The sequence below is a fragment of the Musca autumnalis genome, unplaced genomic scaffold (genome assembly GCF_047663935.1).
Source record: "Musca autumnalis isolate F117 unplaced genomic scaffold, ASM4766393v1 scaffold_4, whole genome shotgun sequence".
Lineage (NCBI taxonomy): Eukaryota > Metazoa > Arthropoda > Insecta > Diptera > Muscidae > Musca > Musca autumnalis.
Genome location: NW_027411977.1, coordinates 214,853,260 through 214,876,713, shown reverse-complemented (window position 1 = coordinate 214,876,713; position 23,454 = coordinate 214,853,260). Strand labels below are relative to the sequence as shown.

Genomic DNA, 23,454 nt, shown 5'->3' with positions numbered 1-23,454 from the left:
TTTGCAGTCTATGTAAAACAACACGCCAACAAATCTTTATTTAAAAAAGAACAATAAGAATTCAAACAGCATCATTGACACCATTTTTTGCTTTATTACCTCGCGAAACTTTCGCAATACTCTCCGAGTCTTGTAGCAACACTAGTCGCACAAATGCCAAATTCAAAAGTAATGCTTGACCCAAAAATTCCCTATGATAACGTAATGATTTTGAAAACATTTGCCTTAATTCCATGGGGAATTGTACATTTCCTCTTAAAGGTATTTCTTCCACAGCAGTAGCATTTGTGTTCGGTTTTATTGGTGGTTTTAAAACTTCGTCGTCTTCGCTTTGTTCTTCCAACATATCATTGACATTATAATAGGTACGCATCATATTAATGATTGTCTCTTCGGAGGATATACGCTCAGTGCCAACCAAATGATTGAATAGACGAGCGGTTAAAAAACGTCTAACATAGAATAATAGTGCGCGTTTCGAAGCGCATGAGGAGTCTTTAATGGTTTCCTTGCTTCCCTGTGGCGGTGGAACTTCATCTGCTGCTGGATGGTCGATTTGTGGCGAGTGACGTGATGCCAATGCATAGCCCATAACTGCTGTCACTTGAGCCTTTTGTATATTTATATTTTGTTGATCAACACTGCCGGGATTATTGCTGGCCTGGGCGATTTGGGGATTTTCAAAGAGATAACAATCAGCATCCGGTATCATATGATTTACATATAAACATCTTTGAATTAGTTCATGTAAATGCAACTTCTTTTCGGATATTTCATGATGCTGCCAGTGTGTCAGCTGGCAAGGTTGATTGCAATCATCTGGAGCTAATTCCAATCTAGACCATGTAATACTATTCACGCCCACCCTTACAGAAACACAAGATTTAATGTGCATTTGTTGTTCCGGTGTAATGGCTGGAGTTATAAATGGTGCTGTCCTTAAACGATTTACTTTAGCCAAATCAATATCTTGTGCTGTAGTTTTGGGTTCATTTAAAAGACTTTGATAAAATTTATCAGCAACTTTTGGTCCAAAACCTTCAATTAAGAATATATCGGATAAATGGGATAATAATCCATTACGCATACGCCATGCTAGTAACTTATTTGCCCGTCCTTTGGTAATTTCATAACTGAAAGAAGTGACCATCAAAAGACATTATATACATTTTTATGTTTGATTAGTTTGGCAAATGATTCTGGTAATAAATTGAATACTCTTCCAGCTGCCGGAAATATCTGAAATTTGTATGATAGGTAGATCTTTTTGTCCTTATTACAAAAATATATATGTACTTCTTTGAGGGTCGAAATATGAACCTCTGAAGTTCTCTGGAAGAGTATTCAATTTATTCCTGATCTGATTCTACTTACCACAGAAGTTCATTTAGGTTATAATTGTTAAGACTTTTTAAGATCTTTTGCCCTTCTTCTTCGGTGTATTTGGAGAAAATGTTACTTCCCTTGCCTGTTGCATCTTGTTGATGTTGCTGTTCCTGCTCTGTGACATAAAATTTCCTTTGGGGTAAACATTTTAATAAGTTGTTGGTGTTGCTACTGTTGCAGGATATTCTTCTTATTAACTTTCTTAACATTACAGGAACTGACTATATTATTCCAAAAACATGCAAACCTCTCGTAACCGACCTATCCGACCCCACTTTCCACTTTGTTTAGAAAATGGGCATAAGGAATGTTGTGAATTGCACAGAGTTGCCAATTTTTTATATGTCGTTAACAGTGTTTTCTATACAGAGATGGGAGATGTGAGTCATATAATTGAAAAATGTAATTAAAAGAAATTTTCGGGTAATCGGGTTTTTGTTGACAAAATAATATAAAAAATTATTTTTGTTGTAATTTCCCCAACAACATAAAGAAAGTTTTGACATAAAGTTTTGACGTCGTTCGTTCTCTATTCGTTCTTCGACCATCAAATACGAATAAATTACTTGATTCCGCATAGAAAATTCTGAGAATGAATGACGATTGAACAACGTAGAAAGTTCAAGTAGAAATAGTCTCCGAACACCGATAAAATATGTCCCATCTCTAACAAATGAGAGCATTTACCGAAATAAATTAATTATGGCAGACAAAATACAAAATTTAAATATGTAGGGATTTTTATGTCATGTTCACACGAGCGTTTCAATTACGTTGTTCGCCTGCCGAACGACGTACACGAATTAACCCGTTTCCACGACACTACCCCTAAGGGGTAGTTTACACTATATGTAAATGTCATATGATATGAAATTTTCCATCGTTATATATTCGCTAATATGAATAATATTGAAGATTTTCCTTACGCCATTTACTCTGTGCGTCCACACCAGCAAAAATGTAAAAAAACTACGTCTCCACATTGCCTCCGTGGGTAAATATGGACTGTTTTTATTTCGTGTCATATGACATTGATAGATAGTGTAAACTACCTCTTAATTTTTGTTTCCTTGTTTTCACGAAAATTTGAACCGAAAACACATAAAATAAGCATTAAATGAATAGGAAAAGCAATAGACTTTCCTTTAAATGTATCTTCTATATTTAACTACACACATTTCATTAATTTTTTCCATAAATTCTGAATAATTTTGTATTTTCAATATCTTTTTATATGTTTCTATTTTCAAAATTAAAGAGAGAGACTTTCTGTTATTTGTTTCCTTTTTGTTTCTGATTTTTTACGCGATTTTGAACTAATGGACAAGAAATGTGTGTGGAATTAAGAAGGAGACACAATAATCTTCCTTTTGCATCTATATAAAATGTTTAGATCATTAACTTTCATTCATCTTCTTCCTTTTTTCTAAAAACTTTTGTGTATTCAAAAAATTTTTTAATTTTGAATTTGGACATGTCATAATTAATTTTTTCGATAAATTCTCTCATTTGTTAGGGATGGGACATACTTATTCGTCGTTCAGAGAGTATTTCTAATCAAACAACGTAGACAAATCGTCGTTCGTTCATAGAATTTTGTGTGGCGAAATAAGTAATTTATTCATAGTTATGGGTCGAACAACGAATAGAGAACGAACGACGTACCGTGGAAACGGGCTATTAGAAAAAACTGCAAAACATGAATGAAAAGTAAACGGTTCAGAGATTGGTATACATTTAAAGCATAGCAAATTTTTCATACAATCTAGATACAAAAGTCAAATACCTGCATGAAAGTCAGTTACACGTGTTATGTGTTCAAATTCTCATGAAAACGAGGAAACAAAAAGTAAGGAAAAATAAATTATGCTTCTCTTAATTACGAATGGTGTTGTGGAAACGGGTTAATTCATGTACGTATTTCGAGAGGCGAACAACGTACTTCAAACGCTCGGGTGAACATGACATTACCAACCAAAAAGTTTGCATCCGTGGATGCAGTTGAATCACTACAAGTGCCGTTGGAGTACATCTTTTTCTACCCAGCAAAAAGTTTGCATCCGCAGATGTATTTGAATCACTACAAGTGTACAGTACAAGTGCCGTTGGAGTACATCTTTTTCTATGAATTCACTTATGGATTTTACAAGAGAGCAGCCAGGATGCACTCTATTTTGCTTCCACAGTACGCAGCTAGGATGCACACCGTTTTCTATCAAAATCACAGCTTTTGATGTAGTGTTTTGGAATGAATTTAAAGGCACTTTTACAAGAGAGCGCGCAGCCAGGATGCACTCTATTTTGCTTCCACAGCACGCAGCTAGGATGCACACCGTTTTCTATCCAAATCACAGCTTTTGATGTAGTGTTTTGGATTGAATTTAAAGGCACCAATCCGAAGAGTGCCTTTAAATTCAATCCAAAACACTACTAGTCCGGTCAAAATAGACATGCGTATAAGGGGGAAATAGCAAAAATTACCACAAAGCTGAATTTTGGTGGAGAGCTAGGGTTAGCCATTAGAAGCAACGTCCTAAAAGTCCCCATCGATCCCATGTGTGCAAAACAAGTTATTCGGGGTCAAAGGTCATTTTTGGAGGCATTATTCAGTTTTTTTAATTTTTCTCAAAAACGGTAAAACTTAGCAAAAGCCGGCTAAAGTAAAAGTTGTAGATTCAATAATTGTCTACAAGGGTGGTCTTTATGATTCGTAAAAGGACTTACCATCTTCGAGATATCGCGATCTAAAGGTCTAATAAAAAATTAGCCGCGTAAGTACATTATGAGGCGAACCGGTTAAAGTAACGACACTATGTGTTAGATACTTCCGTAAGCTTTCAAACGATATCCACTTTGCAGTAATCGGTTCAGTAGAACCGGGTCTAACCCGGTTTTTAAATTTGGCCTTTCGGGTCGAATAACCGGCGAATCGGATCCGCAAACCCTACCTTCGGACAAAACTTGAAAAAAATCGGAGAGTTTTCGTTGGGGTCGTTCCCGTTGGGCTTTCGATTATACATGTGGGTTAAATGGGCTATTTTTGCATAAAATGACTCTAACATTGAATAACTCTATTAAACACGCTCCGAATTTGTTGGATTTTTTTAGAATATAATTTCGCTCTTCAAGAAAATATATATTTTTTTGGGGGACAGACCCGATTACTTCGCTTATTTTAGCCGGTTCTTCTGAATATGTGCATATTTCCCTTATAAGTGCATAAAAATCATGTGTTTTTTAGAACAGCTATATCTCAAGAATGGTTCCTCCTAGGAAAAAAATTATTAAGGTCAAACTTGTAGATAATTTTCCTGTCTACAATATTTAGTTTAGTCACTTTTTGATTAGATCAACCGTTTTCAAAAAATAAATCCGAAAACCTAAAAAACTCTTAAAATTTGACCTTTGACCCCGAATAATTTTTTTTTTGCACACATGCGATCGATGGGGACTTTTAGGACGTTGCTTCTAATGGCAAACCCTAGCTCTCCACCAAAATTCAGCTCTGTGGGAATTTTTGCTATTTCAATGTCTATTTTGACCGGACTATACATCAAAAGCTGTGATTTGGATAGAAAACGGTTTTTAATCAATCTAAAGATGCAGTAAAAATGCAAGCTATTGCGAAATATCTTAGAATAAATTTAATTTGTATTTGTTTAAAACAAGAATATTAAGAACTTTGTTACATTAGCAGAAATTATGGAAACTCGTCATTAAATTTGATCACAACTGAATCTACTGCCTCCTACTGTGCATTTTATATAACCCCAACTGAATTTGCTTCATCATCAAAAAGGTTTTATGTTGCCTTCCCATCACCAGTACAGCTATCGACATGGACTCCAACTCCACTCCATTAAGAATTTCCTTCTCATGAATTGCCGCAAAAATGTTCGTGTTTATCCTGTTTTCTTTATTTTATAACAAATTTTTAGAAATAAACATACTTTTTTGTTGTCTTTAAAAAAAAATGGTAACGCTGTATAGGGATCAACCAACTGTTTTTTGTTTTGTAGGGATCTCTAAAGCAACTGCTTATAAAATGTATCGAACGGAGTGCATTTTTCATAACTTCGTGTGGACCGCAAGGAAAGATGTTGTGAAATCATAACTCCACCTGCACAACTTCCAATTTTTTTTTCTGGGTAGTACCCATGGTGGAACAAATATAAGGTAAAGTTAATACTACAACAAATACAACTCGAACAACAACCACAAAGGAATTTGTTTTTGTAACGTTACTGTCAGTTGTATTTGTAAACAAAACAAGGAAATGCCTATAAATTATTGCAATTTAAAAAAAATATTCATTTTTCACATTTGCTTGAATATTTTGGAAAACATGAATGAAAATTCGTTACATTTTCAATTTTTATGTTTCCACATCATTCCACTAAATGCATAAATTCTCGCAGAAAGTAGAATTCTTGCAGACAAGTTTGGGGTCGCTGGAAATTCATAGAGAAAGGAGAAACTGTTTCAATGTTTTGTTTTAGAAATTAAAGAAGCACACGTTTATTAGGGCTTTATTTTTTTTTTTTAAATTTTAACAAAATACCTCACATATTATCAAAAGTTGTATCGCCTCTACAAGCGGCGATTTACTGCGCGGCTTATCGTTCGAACTTGGAGGAGGTTACATATCATTGATATGAAGAAGTCTTTCTGAGAAATGTTTTTTTCCGAATGATATATTTTTTCCCAAAAAATATATGTCCCTATTGTACATCGAAATATAAATCTATATATATAAAAGAGTAGTGAGGTGAGTGACTGACTGACTGACTGATTGACTGACTGATTCATCAGCGCCCAGACGAAACCGCTGAAGCTAGAAAGTTGAAATTTTGGGTGTGGGTTGCTGTTGGTGTATAGGGGTGAGATAAGGCTGGGTTTTTGGAAATTCGACCTAGAAGTGTACGAAAAGTACTAAAAGGTACTAAATATGGTACCCTTTGTATTAGGTAAACGGTAAGAGCTAGAGTTCTGAAATTTGGAATGAGGGTAACTGATGGAGAGCTAGAAAGATGTACCAAAGGGTTTTTGGAAATTCCAACTATAAGTGTACGAAAAGTACAAAAGGGTACTAAATTTAGTACAATTGAGATTTGGGTGAACAGATAGAGCAGGAATCCTGAAGTTTGGAATGAAGGTCACTGATGAAGAGTAACGATGAAAGGTTTTTGGAAATTCGAACTATTAGGGTACGAAAAGTACTAAATGGTACTAAATTTAGTACAATTTGGATTTCGGTTAACGGATAGAGATGGAATCCTGAAATTTGAAATGAGAGTCGCTGATGAAAAATAACGATGAAATGTTTTTGGAAATTCGAGCTATAAGGGTACGAAAAGTACTAAATGGTACTAAATTTAGTACAATTTGGATTTGGGTGAACGGATAGAGCTGGAATCCTGAAATTTGAAATGGGAGTTACTAATGGAGAGTAACACAGAAAGGTTTTTGGAAATTCTACCTATTAGTGTACGAAAAGTACTAAATGGTACTCAATTTAGTACTATTTGGATTTAGGTGAACGGATAGAGCTAGAATCTTGAAATTTGGAATGAGGGTCACTGATGGAGAGAAGCGATGAAAGGTTTTTGGAAATTCGAACTATAAGGGTACGAAAAGTACTAAATGGTACTAAATTTAGTACAATTTGGATTTCGGTGAACGGATTGAGCTGGAATCCTGAAATTTTGAATGAGGGCCACTGATGGAGATTAACAAAAGTACTAAATGGTACTAAATTTAGTACAATTTGGATTTTAGTGAACGGATTGAGCTGGAATCCTGAAATTTGGAATGAGGGTTCACTGATGGAGATTAACAAAAGTACTAAATGGTACTAAATTTAGTACAATTTGGATTCGGGTGAACGGATAGAGCTGGAATCCTGAAATTTTGAATGAGGGTCACTGGTGGAGAGCAACAAAGAAAAGTTTTTGGAAATTCGAACTGTATGTGCACGAAAAGTACTAAATTTAGTACAATTTGGATTTGGGTGAATGGATAGAGGTGGAATCCTGAAATTTGAAATGAGAGTCGCTGATGAAGAATAACGATGAAAGGTTTTTGGAAATTCGAACTATAAGGATACGAAAAGTACTAAATAGTCTTAAATTTAGTACAATTTGGATTTCGGTAAACGGATAGAGATGGAATCCTGAAATTTGAAATGAGAGTCGATGATGAAGAAAAACGTTGAAAGGTTTTTGGAAATTCGAACTATAAGGGTACGAAAAGTACTAAATGGTACTAAATTTAGTACAATTTGAATTTAGGTGAACGGATAGAGCTGGAATACTGAAATTTGGAATGAAGGTCACTGATGAAAGGTAACAATGAAAGGTTTTTGGAAAGTCGACCTATTAGTGTACGAAAAGTACTTAATGGTACTAAATTTAGTACAATTTGGATTTAAGTGAACGGATAGAGCTGGAATCCTGAAATTTGGAATGAGGGTTCCCTGATGGAGATTAACAAAAGTACTAAATTGTACTAAATTTAGTACAATTTGGATTCGGGTGAACGGATAGAGCTGGAATCCTGAAATTTTGAATGAGGGTCACTGGTGGAGAGCAACAAAGAAAAGTTTTTGGAAATTCGAACTGTAAGTGCACGAAAAGTACTAAATTTAGTACAATTTGGATTTGGGTGAACGGATTGAGCTGGAATCCTGAAATTTGGAATGAGGGGTCACTGATGGAGATTAACAAAAGTACTAAAATTAGTACAATTTGGATTCGGGTGAACGGATAGAGCTGGAATCCTGAAATTTGGAATGAGGGGTCACTGATGGAGAGTAACAAATAAAGGTTTTTGGAAATTCGAACTATAAGCGTACGAAAAGTACTAAATGGTACTAAATTTAGTACAATTTGGATTTGGGTGAACGGATAGGACAGGAATCTTGGAATTTTGAATAAGGGTGACTGATGGAGAGTAACAAAGACAGGTTTTTAGAAACTCGAACTAAAAGTGTACGAAAAGTACTAAATATAGTACAATTTGGATTTGAATTAACGAATAGTGCTGAAATTTGAAATAAGGGTCACTGATAAAGAGTAAGAAAGGTGGAGTGAAACTTGGAATTAAGATTACTGTTAGAATTAGAATTGAGATATGGAGGTAACTTTAGAAAATCATACTAATGTGCACGAAGCAGTACTAAATGGTACTAAATGCGATACAATTTGTATTTGCGTGAACAGATTACTGTTGGAGTGTAGGATTGCGGTTACTTTGGAAATTCGTACTTATGAAAAAGTGCTAAATGAAAGTACATTGGCTATAATTTGGATTTAGGTGAAGTGAAAGAAGTGAGTTATGCAAGTAGTTTTTGGAAAGCCGTGTACGATAAGTGGCAAATGGTACAAAATTTGGTACCTTTTGGTGTTTGCTATATGGTACAGAATTTTTACACTTATTTATACAAAAAGTACTAAATAGTAATATAATTGCTGTCAGCGGAACATATAAAGCTGGAAAAGTGAATTGCGGTCGGGATATATGTTGAGTATAAGGAAGTAGGCTTTGAAACCTTTAATTATGTGTACGAAAAGTTTGGTAACATGTTGGTACCAAAACCATTTTGGTATTGTGTAAACGGTTAAAGTGAGAAATACCTGCTATAGGTGAACGAAAAGTACTAAATGGTACTAAATTTGGTGTTGGGTGTAGGAACAAAGCTTGGATTATATAATTTGTACAAAAAATACGAAATGGAAAAATATTTGTTATGAAGATCACTCTGAACTTGGAGATAAAGTTCGGAGTTCGGTTGGAAAATGTGCATAAAATCTTCAAAATGCTCTAAGTCTTCAAAATACCTCTTCTAATAAAAGTGGATTGAAGTAGACATTTTTTAAATAAAACTTTTATATCCTCTGAGTATTCAAGGTCCAAATGTAAAGAAAATTGGGCAGTATAGCTTTGTTCTATTTTTAAAAAACACTAAGTCGTGGGGTGCCCTTATATGGGGATATATTTGGAAAATTTTTGGAACCTATTCGGGTTCTTGGCGAAACCGCTGAAGCTAGAACCTTGAATTGTGAATGTGCGTTATTGTTGTTTTGAAGGGGTGAGAGAAAGTTTAGTGTTTGGAAATTCGTATTGGGAGGGAATGCTGTGTACGTGAAGGAGTAAAACCAGAAGTCAAGTCTGAAATTTGCAATATGAGTCGCTGTTGGTGTATGTCTGTGATATGAGGTCGTAGTTTTGGAAATCCCAAATAAAAAATATGGTAGCTGTGTAGGGGTGCGATACGGCAGATATGATTTTTTTGGAATTAAATCGATTAAATGTTGGTATTTAAAATAGATTTTAATACAACAAAACAGAGTTCATATATATTTTATGCCCTTTCCGCATACGAAGTAGCGGGTATTTGCTAGTAAATGTATAAAATGTCATATGAAATTTGACACTAACGTTACAACCCAGTTCAGTCAGCTGTGTATTGCTGCTACCTTTTCTTATTCTACCATGGGTAGTACCCTAAAGCGAGGTACACACGATCAGTTTTGACTGTCGATGTTTCGGAAACATCGATAAATGTCAAACTGTCCAACAACCACAAATTATTTTGTGGTTGCCTGTTGACTGACAAAAATGAACGGCCACACTGGCAAGCAACCGATTATTTGAGCAAAACTGACAGTCAAAACTGATCGTGTGTACCCTACTTAAGATATGCTGTCGATAATACAGTGTATTTAGAGCGCCACCTGTTTATTGTCTTATATGTTATTTGTTTGTGAGAGTTAATTTGGTGTTTATTCTCTCTCTCGCCTTAAATCACTCTCTTTTGTTAACAAAAAAAGAACAGCTGTCATTTTTTTACATCTTTTTTGTTAACACATTCAGTTTGCGAGAAACATTTAAAAACAAAGCGTCGATTTAGCGTGTCCGGTTCGTTTCGATGTTTTAAAACAAAAAAGGCGCCTTATTTTCGTGTGATGAATTGTTGTCAGACACGGTTATTAAAAGAAGAAAATGAAAATTGGAGAGCTTAAGAAATAGTTGAAAGAAAAAATGATATAACGTGGATGTGAAAAGGAAATCACAAATTAAGGTATAAAATGAATAGCGAGTGAAAATAAAAGGAAACAATAACTACCATTCATAAAATCAACGTGTCTGTCTTGGAGGTTGTTGGTTTGGTTGGTGGTCATTGTGTGTGGACGGAGAAGAGTATATGGCAAGACAACTCTCAAAAAAGGTCAAAAGATGTTTCTCAATCACTTACTTGAGGAAAACGGAAATAAATAACAGCCATAGTTGGATTATGACAAAAATAAATTTGCATAAATAAAAATTAGTTAAATTCCGTTTTTTTGTTGAAAGCACATTGAAAATGAAGTGTATCCGTCAATATTTCCCCTGTGAAAAGTGATAGTTCAAAATATGTTTGTTTGTAAGTTTGCAAATCAAATGCAAAAGTTTATCAGCTTGTGTTTTGTTTTATTTTGCTGTGGTTAAGGAAATGGAATATATAAAAAGAAAACAATAATTTCAATATAAAAATACAAAATAAAAAAAGAAGAAACAAACAACAGCAACAATAATAAAATCAACAAATATCAAAAGCGAAAGTTAAAACAAAAACAATACCATTCATTCCTCCCATGCTTAAACCACGAAGAAAAAATTAAATAACATGGCGAGTTTATTATGTTGAAATCGCAAAATAAAAATAATAACAACAATAAACGTGTTTTTGTGAGTAACCCCCCAACTGAGAAATGCATATGCAACGCAATCCATCCAATATCCAGCGTTTTCGTAATGATATTTTAGTCCCCTCCTGTATTTTGTGTACCGTTTATTGTCTTAACAAGTCCAAACAGAAATATTTATTTGTGAGCATGCCTGCAATAATGCGCTTCAATGACGTCTTTGTTAAAAATGCAACTTCCGTTAAGCTCTCTTCTCATTTCTCACTCTTCCTTTTATACGAGGGGGAGAACTTGTAATATGTAAAAACAAAACAAAAATCCCCCACACCAATAACAACAATAACGGACTTAGTGTTGGGGGGATATTTACAGACATTTACACAGGTAGAAAAAATTACCTGTCAACTGTAAAAACAATACCCCACCACCAACAATACCATATGATTACCAATACCCTTTTTTGGCAGTTCGCAGAAAAATATGGAAAAAAATTACCACAGAAAGTGTTTTTTCCACCGAATTTAAAGATGTATAACTATTTTTGCGGAAATTTATAATTCCTGAGGTATAGACCCCGAAATTTTCGAAGTTGCCCTCGCTTATATCTTTAGGAACAACTTGCAGAAAAAGCGATATATTCACCACCAAAAGTATAGAAGGCATTTGGGGAAATTTACACTGCCAAAATTGAGTTCCATCCTTAGGGAGCTCCTGTATCGGACATGAAGACCTCAGAGGCTTCTGTATAGGTTATGAAGACTTCATAGATCTCAGATGGCTTTTGAAGACCTCAGAGGGCTTCTGCACAGGACATGAACACCTCAAAGGACTTCCATATATGACTTAAAACCTCAACTGGCTTCTGTACAGGAAGTGACCACATCACAAGCCTTCTGTATAGGTCATGAAGACATCAGAGGGCTTTTATATTGACCAAGAAAAGGTTTTCTGTATCGGACATGAAGACTTCAGCGGCTTCTCTGTAGGTTATGAAGACTTCATATATCCTTTTCTATACGTCAGGTTAATCTTAGAGGGCTTCCGTATAGTTCTTGAAGATCTCAAGGGGCTTCTGTATAAAGACCTCTGAAGCTTCTGTAAAACACTTTAAGATCTCAGATGTCTTTTTAAAAAGATCATGAAGACCTCAGAGGGCTTCCGTACAGGACATGAACACCTCAAAGGGCTTTTGTATAGAACGTAAAATCCCACAGGACTTCTGTATGGGTTATGAAGTAGAGTTGTACAATCTAGTTCATTTGAAAGATCTAGTTCAATAGCTCAGTTCTTTTAACTGAACTAGTTCAGTAATCTAGTTCATAGTTCAATCATTCGCATCAGAATGATGAAAACACATACATACACCGAATAGGAACAAACATTAGAATAGTATAATTAAACTATAAAAATATTAACTTTAGATATTTTTATTCCCTTCATAAAGAAAGATTTAGTTTGCATTGAGTTTAGAAAAAAACGTCCTTTGGAAAAAATTGTAATCAGAATTTCATTTAAATGGCTGGCAAAAATGTCTTTTGCTGTGTGTGTAGAAATTATCACCGCGAAAAAAAGCTTTGTGTATGTACGTTTCTATTTATTTTTCCTTTTTTTCTATCCAAAACAAGGCACATTGAAGGTAATGGATTCGATATATTGGGATATGTTATGTCAAAAATGTTCTTTATGTAGAAATTACTTCTGTTACAGTGGTGGTTGACACTTCACATAGATCCAAAACATAAACAAAACTCATTACATTACGAAGGCACCAATTATTAGCACACAAGACGGCGTCACTTTATTCATATGTGAATGACATGCTGAACTAGATTGTGAATCGTTCGTTCGTTGATCGTTCTTCGTGGATCTTTCGGTCGGCGCTCAGTGAGCTATTGAACTATGTCTACTGATCTAGTTCATATGCTCTTTTCAATGAATCGTTCAATTGAAATAGTTCGTTCATGAACTATACAACTCTATTATGAAGACCTCAGAGCGTATCTTTAAAGGTTATAAAGACCTTAAATGTTTTATGTATAGTTCAATAGTATAAGACTTGAAACCTCAAGGTCATTAAGACCTCATAGAACTTATGTATCGGAGGGCTTCTGCATAAGACTTGAAAATTCAGAAGACTTCTGTATAAGTCATAAAGAACTCATACTACTTATGTATGTGGCCTCTCATGAAGACCTCAGAAGGCTTCTGTATAAGATTCGAAATCTCAGATGACTTCTGTGTAGGTTATAAAAACCACAGAGAGCTTATTTATAGACCATGAAGACCTTAGAGGGCTCCTGTATAGGCATGAAGACCTCAGCGGGATCTTTAATAGGTCATGAAGACCTCAGAGGGCTTCTGTATAAGATTTGAAACCTCAGATGAATTCCGTATAGGTTAAAAAGACCTCAGAGTGCTTATTTATAGACCATGAAGACCTTAGAGGGCTCCTGTATAGGGCATGAACACTTCGGATGCCTTTTTATAGGCCATAAAGACCTCAGAGGGGCTTCTGTATAAGATTTGAAACCTCAGGTGGCTTCTGTGTAGGTTATAAAGACCACAGAGGGCTCCTGTATAGGACATGAAGGCCTCAGAGGGCTTCTGTATAAGATTTGAAACCTCAGATGACTTTTGTATAGGTTATAAAGACCTCAGAGAGCTTATGTATAGGCCATGAATACCTTAGAGGACTCCTGTATAGGGCGTGAATACCTCAGTGGTCTTTTTTACAGGTCATGAAGACCTCAGAAGTCTTCTGTATGAGGCTTGGAACCTCAGATAACTTCTGTATAGGTTATAAAGACTCCAGAGAGCGTATTTATATGCCTTGAAGACCTTAGAGGGCTCCTGTATAGGGCATGAACACTTCTGATGCCTTTTTATAGGCCATAAAGACCTCAGAGGGGCTTCTGTATAAGATTTGAAACCTCAGATGACTTCCGTATAGATTAAAAAGACCTCAGAGATCTTATTTATAGACCATGAAGACCTTAGAGGGCTCCTGTATAGGGCATGAAGGCATCAGAGGGCTCTTTCATAGGTCATGAAGACCTCACAGGGCTTCTGTATAAGACTTGAAACTTTAGATTACTTTTGTATAGGTTATAAAGACTTCAGAGAGCATATTTATAGGCCATGAAGTCCTTAGAGGGCTCCTGTATAGGGCATGAAGGCCTTAGAGGGCTCTTTCATAGGTCATAAAGACCTCAGAGGTGTTCTGTATAAGACTTGAAACCTCAGATGACTTTTGTATAGGTTATAAAGAGCTCAGAGAGCGTATTTATAGGCCATGAAGTCCTTAGAGGGCTCCTGTATAGGGCACGAAGACTAAGAGGGCTTTTTTATAGGCCATGAAGACCTCAGAGGGTTTCTGAATAAGACTTGAAACCTCGGATGACTCCTATGTAGACCATAAACACAGGTAATGATGTATATCAGGACCTTAGAGTGCTTGGTATAGGTCTTGAAAGCTCAAAGGGCTTCTGTATATGACTCTAAATCTAACAGGTATAGGTCTTGAAGCATTCGGAGGAATTCTGTATATGCCATGAAGACTTCAAATGGTTTTGCATAGGTCATGATGACCTCAGAGGGTTTTCTGTATACGACTCGTAACCTCAAAAGGCTTCTGCAGAGAAGTTGAAGACCTCAGAGGGCTTTTTGTATAGGTCATGGAGACCTCGGAGCTAAAGTGTTAAGAACAGAGTTATATGAAGTTATTGTTTAGGGGTGTGCAGGATTACTTACCCAAGTTTTGATCTTTTTATGAGGTTTGCGACTGTAGCTCACTCACGCAAGTGTAGAAAGGTTTCCTTATTGACAAAATGCAAAGGAAGTAGTGAAAGATCCGATCTTTTCATCAGCATTTGAACCCATTCCATCGATCCAATAGAGATGAATTTTGTGTTTTTATTCATACATATTTTTCTAAATATACATATAAGATAAATTATTTACAATAGGGTTGATGTTGTCGGAGACTCGAAATCACAACCAACGTTGTTAAAAATCTCGTCGTAATGATAATGTCATTGCAAAGGGTTGGTAAAAATGACATGCCAAAGCATTGGTGAAAATGACGTGTCAAAGCATTGGTGTAAATGACATGCTTTGGATCCAAAAATGAATAGCATCTTTTGGGGTCCACGCTCATATAAAATTCGTCGATGAAGATGCTAAAAAGATGACATGCCAGATCACTTGCACCCATGATTAAATGGCATCTTTGGCATCGAACATTTTGCTGGGTTGTTTTAAATAACTACAGCCTTGACTTTCAGATTGGTCTATTTGGATATAGCTCCCAAATAAAATTTAACATATTCACAGGGGTGTAGGGTATCATATAGTCGGTTGTGGATGTATTGCGTACACAATTGCAGAAAATGACTACAGAGCAACGTCAGTGCGCCGTACAGTTTGACCAACTAAAAGCAACGGAATCGGACAATAATAATGTCACTACACTAGCATTTGGGCTGCAAATAATAGGCGTGTGTAGTCAATGGAGATTACTTGTAGGATTCATTCTTACAAAGGAATACAACATCATGGTACTGGCGTCTTTACATCGGATTGTTTTCCAAAATATAGAACCCTTGAATTTGAACGTTATTCTTTGCATTTGCCATAGACACACTGTTCAGTCTAAATTTATGAAGCAATACCAAAACTCTATTGTTCCAATTATTCCTTTTCCTCAAAATTCTGAAGTTTTTACACGTTGTACGTATGACATTCCCCACATGCTATTAACATTAATGGATAACTTTTTCGGAATTAATGTTATATTTTTAATAAGCATGCGGGGATGACAATGGCAAGCTGCATAACCCGCCTTTGTTTCTAAAATTTTCAAATAAGATTCAGTTTTAGTATCTAGCAATAAATTATGTCCACAATTGAGAAAAACCGTACTGTGCCCCAGCTATTGTAAAGACTACAATTTCGAAAGAGATCCTGTGGGCACTACATCTTCAACACGGAGTTACGGAAAATGTACCTCGTTATTTATATTTTATAAGCATTTTCTTAAAGAAAAGGCTGACAGCCTTTATGCAAGTGGGGAAATTTCATTCAGAAACTTCTGTATAGGTTATGAAGACTTCATAGATCTCAGAGGGCTTTTGAAGACCCCAGAGGGCTTCCGTATAGGTCTTGAAGATCTCAAGGGGCTTCTGCATAGGTTTTGAAGACCTCAGGGAGCTCCTGTATAGGTCATGAACACCTCAAAGGGCGTCTGTATAGGGCTTGAAACCTCAAATGGAATCTGTACCGAATATGAAGATCTCACAAGCCTTCTGTGTAGGTCAAGAAAATCTTGGAGGGTCTTTATATCGGCTAAGAAGATCTCGCAGGGCTTCATGAAGACCCCAGTAGACTTCTTTTGCTACCGTATAGGTTCTGAAGACCTCAGAGAGCTCCTGTATAGGGCATGAAGACGTCAGAGGATTCCTGTACAGGTCATGAAGGCCTCTGAAGCTTCTGTAAAAGACTTGAAGATCTCAGAGGTCTTTCTATAAAGATCATGAAGACCTCAGAGGGCTTCCATACAGAACATGATCGCCTCAAAAGGCGTCAGTATAGCATCTGTACGGAATATGAAGACTTCACAAGCCTTCTGCATAGGTCATGAAGATCTCGGAGGGCCTTTATATCGGTTAAGATCTCGCAGGGATTCATGTAGACCCCAGAGGACTTCTTTTTCTATAGACCATGAAGACCTCTGAGGGCTTCCGTATAGGTCTTGCAGATCTCGAGGGGCTCCTGTATAGGTTCTGAAGACCTCAGTGAGCTCCTGTATAGGGCATGAAAACGTCAGAGGTTTCCTGTACAGGTCATGAAGACCTCTGAAGCTTCTGTAAAACACTTGAAGATCTCAGAGGTCCTTCTATAAAGATTATGAAGACCTCAGTGGGCTTCCGTACAGGACATAATCGCCTCAAAGGGCGTATGTATAGGGCTTGAAACCTCAAATAGCATATGTACGGAATATGAAGACCTCTCAAGCCTTCTGCGTAGGTCATGAAGATCTCGGAGGGCCTTTATATCGGTTAAGATCTCACAGGGATTCATGTAGACCCCAAAGGACTTCTTTCTCTATAGACCATGAAGATCTCAGAGGGCTTCCGTATGGATCTTGAAGATCTCGAGGGGCTGCTATATATGTTCTGAAGACATCAGAAAGCTCCTGTATAGGGCATGAACACGTCAGAGGTTTCCTGTACAGGTCATGAAGACCTTTGCAGCTTCTGTAAAACACTTGAAGATCTTAGAGGTCTTTCTGTAAAGATCATGATGACCTCAGAGGGCTTCCCCACAGGACATGAACACCTCAAAGTGCGTCTGTATAGGGCTTGAAACCTCAAATGACATCTGTACGAAATACGAAGACCTCACAAGCCTTCTGTGCAGGTCATGAAGATCTCGGAGGGCCTTTATATCGGTTAAGAAGATCTCACAGGGATTCATGAAGACCCCATACTACTTTTCCTCTATAGACCATGAAGACCTCACAGAACTTCTTTTCTATAGATCATGAAGACCACAGAGGGCTTCCGTATAGGTCTTGAAGGTCTCGAGGGGCCGATGTATAGGTTCTGAAGACCTCAGGGAGCTCCTGTATAGAGCATGAACCCGTCAGAGGGTTCCCGTACAGGCCATGAAGACCTCTGAGGCTTCTGTAAAAGACTTGAAAATATCATAGGTCTTTCTCTATATAATTTGAAGACCTCAGAGGGCTTCCGTACAGGACATGAACACCTCAAAGGACGTCTATACATCACTTATAACCTCAACTGGCTTCTGTACGGGAAGTGACCACATCACAGGCCTTCTGTATAGGTCATGAAGACATCAGAGGGCATTTATATTGAAGACTTCAGCGGCTTCTGTATAGGATATGAAGACTTCATAGATCTTTCTCTATAAATCAGGATAATCTCAGAGGGCTTTTGAAGACCTCAGAGGGCTTCCGTATAGGTCTTGAAGATCTCAATCGGCTAATGTATACGTTCTGAAGACCTCAGAGAGCTCCTGTATAGGGCATGAATACGTCCGGGAGCTCCTGTATTGGTCATGAAGACCTTTGAGGCTTCTGTAAAAGACTTGAAGATCTCAGAGATCTTCCGTATAGGACATGAACACCTCAGAAGGTTTCTGTATAAGACTTGAAACCTCAGATGACTTCTGTATAGGTCATAAAGACCTCACAGAGCCTATGTATTGGCCTTGAAGACCTCGGAGGACTTCTGTATAAGACTTGAAACCTCAGATGACTTCTGTATAGGTTATAAAGACCTCAGAGAGCGTTTTTATATACCATGAAGACCTTAGAGGGCTCTTTAATAGGTCATAAAGGCCTCAGAGGTCTTCTGTATAAGACTTGAAACCTCAGATGACTTCTGTATAGGTTATAAAGACCTCAGAGAGCGTATTTATATGCCATGAAGACCTTAGAGTGCTCTTTAATAGGTCATAAAGACCTCAGAGGGCTTCTGTGTAAGACTTGAAACCTCAGATGACTTCTGTATAGGTTATAAAGACCTCAGAGAGCGTATTTATATGCCATGAAGACCTTAGAGGGCTCTTTAATAGGTCATAAAGGCCTCAGAGGTCTTCTGTATAAGACTTGAAACCTCAGATGACTTCTGTATAGGTTATAAAGACCTCAGAGAGCGTATTTATATGCCATGAAGACCTTAGAGGGCTCTTTAATAGGTCATAAAGACCTCAGAGGGCTTCTGTGTAAGACTTGAAACCTCAGATGACTTCTGTATAGGTTATAAAGACCTCAGAGAGCGTATTTATATGCCATGAAGAGGGCTCCTGTATAGGGCATGAAGGCCTCAGAAGGCTCTTTCATAGGTCATAAAGACCTCAGAGGTCTTCTGTATAATACTTGAAACTTCAGATGACTTTTGTGTAGGTTATGAAGATCTCAGAGAGCGTATTTATAGACCATGAAGTCCTTAGAGGGCTCCTGTATAGGACATGAAGACCTCAGAGGGCTTTTTTTATAGGCCATGAAGACATCAGAGGGCTTTTGAATAAGATTTGAAACCTCAGATGACATCTGTGTAGGCCATAAACACAGGCAGAGAGTTTCTGTATAGGTCATGAAGACCTCAAAGGGCTTCTGTATTGGTTATGAAATCCTCAGAGCTTTCTATATAGGTCATCAGGACATTAGAGTGCTTCAGTATAGGTCTTGAAAGCTCAAAGGGCTTCTGTATATGACTCAAAATCTAACAGGGCTTCTGTATAGGTGTTGAAGCATTCGGAGGTATTCTGTATAGGTCATGAAGACCTCAGAGGGCTTCTCTATAGGACATAAAGACTTCAGAGGACTTTCTGTATAGGCATGAAGACCTGAAAGGGCGTTTATATGCCATGAAGACCTCAAATGGCTTCTGCATAGGTCATGGTGACCTCAGAGGGTTTTCTGTATACGACTTGTAACCTCAAAAGGCTTCTGCAGAAAACTTACATGACCTATACAAAGAGACCTCTGAGGACCTCGGAGTTAAAGTATTAAGAACAGAGTTATAGGAAGTTATTGTTTAGGGATGTGGAGGATTACTTACCCAAGTTTTGATCTTTTTATGAGGTTTGCTACGGTAGCTCACTCACGCAATTGTAGAAAGGTTTCCTTATTGAAAAAAATGCATTTTATTGGTTATTTTTTTATTTAAAAAGAACATATAACTAAAGATGTAAAACTTATTCATGTTTTTTTTTCTTAATCTCTTTCCAAGCTTTCAAGCCTATGGCTTTCATTGTCCTTCCTCATCATTTGTGTTACGCTTAACCCAAAGAGTTTTCATATTGCCTCTTTGATCGCTATCCAATTCTTTGGTTAAATATTTATCAAGAAAATATTTATTCGTACTAGAATTCTCTGGAATATTTTTCAAACTTCCGCATATGTAAAATAACGATTTGGGACGTTCAGCAGCAGCAGCCAGTCCAGTGGTGTCTATTAATTGTGGAAAATCTTGTATTATTAACTTAACCAAATCAATCATTTCTCTAGCTTTGCTACGAGACCTGAAGAAGATGGTATGACAAATATTAGAATTGCCCATTACAAGATCCGAACGTTTATCTACACCACAGTAATAATCGACCTTCCTTAAGCGTTTATCGATTTCTTTTTGTAGGTTATGTAGATCTTTGTCGGGTTGCATGGAATGAAATAATTCACAAAATATTTCTATAAATGGACTACCGTATTCAATGTCTCGGGGTGCAGCAACTCCGTTGGCAACACTACACATTAGGGTGAATTTTTCACCCAAATGTGGGCAGTAGGTTGGTTTTACTTTCGCCAAATCTCTATAGGTAGCATATTCATAGTCAATGGGGCCACGGCAAAAGTTGCACACAAGCAGCTTTTCAACATTTGCCAAAGTTCGATTTGCTTCGATGGGTATAATAATGTCCTCAAATAGATTCAATTCGCCATCACTGGCGTAAACAACATTTCCCGAATTGCCGTGAGACATTAGGAACAACATTAGGGTTTTAAGGGCCCGCAGGTTGCTGTGTTTTATGTATTCTATTATCTTCATATATTCTCCACGTGTGCAATCTTGTAGGAGGATAAATGGAATATGGGCAATTTTGAGCTCTCGAATAATTCGCCTTACATCAACTTCACTGCCTTGCCTGGCCTTTAGCTTATCATTTGTAAAATGATAGGTATTCGATATGATTGCCAATGTTGGATTTATGCTATAAAAATAATAATCAGCATTAGCCGAGGCTTGAACAATAAAATCGGACATTAGTTCAACCACACTTAGTTCATTAACCGATATCAACGGATTCATGGCAAGTTGTACGGCAATTGATTCCATTTGAAATGCAAAGTCGGTGTGTCGTTGGGTAAAATATTGCATCAGTAGGGTATTATCGGCATTGGCTTTGCGAAACACATTATTATCCGCCAATATATCGGCATCACAAACACTTATATCTCCTTCCAACACTGGTCTCTTTGCTGCAACCCACAATGGCGTGGGCCGATACAAATATGTACAACCGGTTGTGGTGAATTGTTGGGGGAATTTATCCACAATTAAGTCATTGGTATAAGGTTGATATTCCATATCAAAAGCTGTATTCAGTTGATAGCCACAGAGCACCATTTTTGTTTTATAACGCAGGAAGCTATTCTCCTTGATACGCTGTAGAACATTTTCCAATATTTTGGTTTTACACTGGCATTTGATATTCAATAAGACCATAATGCAGGCATAACGTATATACATACCACTCTGCAATTTGTCATAAATCCGCTGAGGGCATTCCGGTAAATAATCAAAATCGAACATACGAAATGATACTTGTAATGTGTGAAAAAATTTCCGAACTTCAGTTATCTTGGGATCCAACTGATGATCCACATCATCGCAATGGAGTATATGCAAACGCATGGATAATCCCAACATTGTTCGGGCCTCATAATGTGGCTGTAGATAAACTCGTTCCGTATCATCATCGTCTATAAAATCTTCTGCCATATCTTCCTGATATGGAACATCATAATCAGACATCATTTTTGTTTGTTTTCTTTCCTTTATTTGTTGTGCGGGATTTAAGCAAAAGTCCGGCCCGGCGTCCACTTTCCGTGTTAACGTATAATCGCAAACTAAAAAAAGTTTATTTCCCATTCATTATTGTGAGTCATATTTTTTTGTGCACTGCAATTATTTCCTCTCCATACTCTCACTTACACAGCACTAAGTGATCAATTCCAGGGGGAAATGTGCATGGGTATGTTTACACGGGCAAGTTAATGCATCGTACCCCTAGACAAAGAATGTTTAATTTTTCTAAAAAAAAAAAATTTAAGCGCGGATCATTTTAAGAATATTTTTAAAAATACTTTAAAAGCATGGATTATTTTAAGAATATTTTTAAAAATATTTTACAAGCGTGGATTATTTTAATAATAATGTTTTTACAAATATTTATCAAGCGTAGATTAGTTTAGGAACATTTTTAAAAATAATTTTTTAAGCATGGATTACTTTAAGAATGTTTTTAAAAAAATTTTACAATCGTAAATTATTTTAAGAATATTTTTGAAAATATTTCTTTCTCGAGAGGATTATTAGATAATATTTTTTTTATTAAAAATATATATTTTAACCGTGGATTATTTTAAGAAGATTTTTAAAATATTTCTCAAGAGTGGATTATTTTAAGAAGATCCTTAAAATATTTCTCAAGATTGAATTACTTTAAGAATATTTTTTAAAAATATTTTCCAAGCATGGATTTTTTAAGATGATTTTTAAAAATATTTTTCAAGCCTGGGTTATTTTAAGAATAAACATATTAATAGTATTTTTCAAAATATTTTACAAGCATGGATTATTTTAAGAATATTTTATACAAATATTAAGAGTATTTTTAAAAATATTTTTCAACCGCGGATCATTTTAAGAATATTTTCTAAAGAATATTTATACCTTCAGCCATTAGGCTAAAGAGGGTATTTACACTTTGATACGATCAAAAATGTGCCTCATCGAAATAATGGTTTTAGACCCCAAGTATGTTTGTACGATATCCGTTTCAGACAATTTTGAGTAGATCTAGCAATGTCCGTCCGTCCGTCTGTCTGTCTGGTGCGCACGATAACTCTCGAACGGATCAATCAATTCGGTTCAAATTTTGGGTATCGAAATATTTTGTCCAGATTCGATTTAAGTTCGAAGATGGGCCATATAGATCCACTGCTTCAGGTACCTCCACCACAAATGTTCAAAAATTGTCGCAAAACTTGTGCGCATGATAACTCTTGTAGGGAATAACCGATTTGGTTCATACTTTGCACATCGTGTAATTTCTACCAAACTTAGATGAGGTTCCAATGTGGACTCAATCGGTCCACTCCTTCGGGTACCTCCCACACAAAAATTCGAAAAAGTTCAGTTTAGGACCTGGTCTCGAATCGCTTTGATTTTTGTTGTAACATCTTGTATTCACTGTCCACTATACGAAGGTACAAGTTTCTTCAGGGGCAAGTCCATACTTCCTGAAAAAATAGCCAGAAAGTTGAAAAACAAACCTTATGGCGCAAGATAATTCTCGAACGGATATGCCGATTCCGGCCAAAATTTGGCCTTCGTAATATTGTTTCCAAACTTAGTTTAAGTTCGTAGATAAGCCATATCGGTCCACTCCTTCAGGTACCTACCCCACAAAAGTTCAAAAATGTACGGAAAAATTGTGCGCACGATAACTCTTGAAGGGAGTGACCGATTTGGTTCATACTTTACACATTCTCATAATATCTACCAGATATAGATCAGGTTCGAATATGGCCTATATTTGTCCATTCCATCCCGTACCTTCCACACAAAAT

General features: G+C 36.6%; 3 protein-coding genes across 3 annotated transcripts in view; 1 reads left to right on the top strand and 2 right to left on the bottom strand.

Annotated features, from left to right (window-relative positions):
• Positions 1-1,675, bottom strand: LOC141403989 (uncharacterized). The gene is made up of 2 exons (XM_073987136.1): positions 1,375-1,675; positions 1-1,133 (listed from the first exon to the last, which is right to left on the bottom strand). The coding sequence occupies exons 1-2, from the start codon at positions 1,593-1,595 to the stop codon at positions 62-64; spliced, it is 1,293 nt and encodes a 430-aa protein (XP_073843237.1). The 5' UTR covers positions 1,596-1,675; the 3' UTR covers positions 1-61.
• An 8,586-nt stretch (positions 1,676-10,261) lies between these two features.
• Positions 10,262-23,454, top strand: part of LOC141400746 (uncharacterized) — a 67,487-nt gene continuing 54,294 nt past the window's right edge. The window contains 1 exon segment of the mRNA XM_073980202.1: positions 10,262-10,468. The gene's annotated coding sequence lies outside the window, so the exon portion shown is untranslated.
• On the bottom strand, positions 19,744-21,710 carry LOC141401108 (uncharacterized). Its single transcript, XM_073980957.1, has one exon. It carries the CDS (start codon positions 21,635-21,637, stop codon positions 19,850-19,852), a length of 1,788 nt encoding a protein of 595 aa, XP_073837058.1. The 5' UTR covers positions 21,638-21,710; the 3' UTR covers positions 19,744-19,849.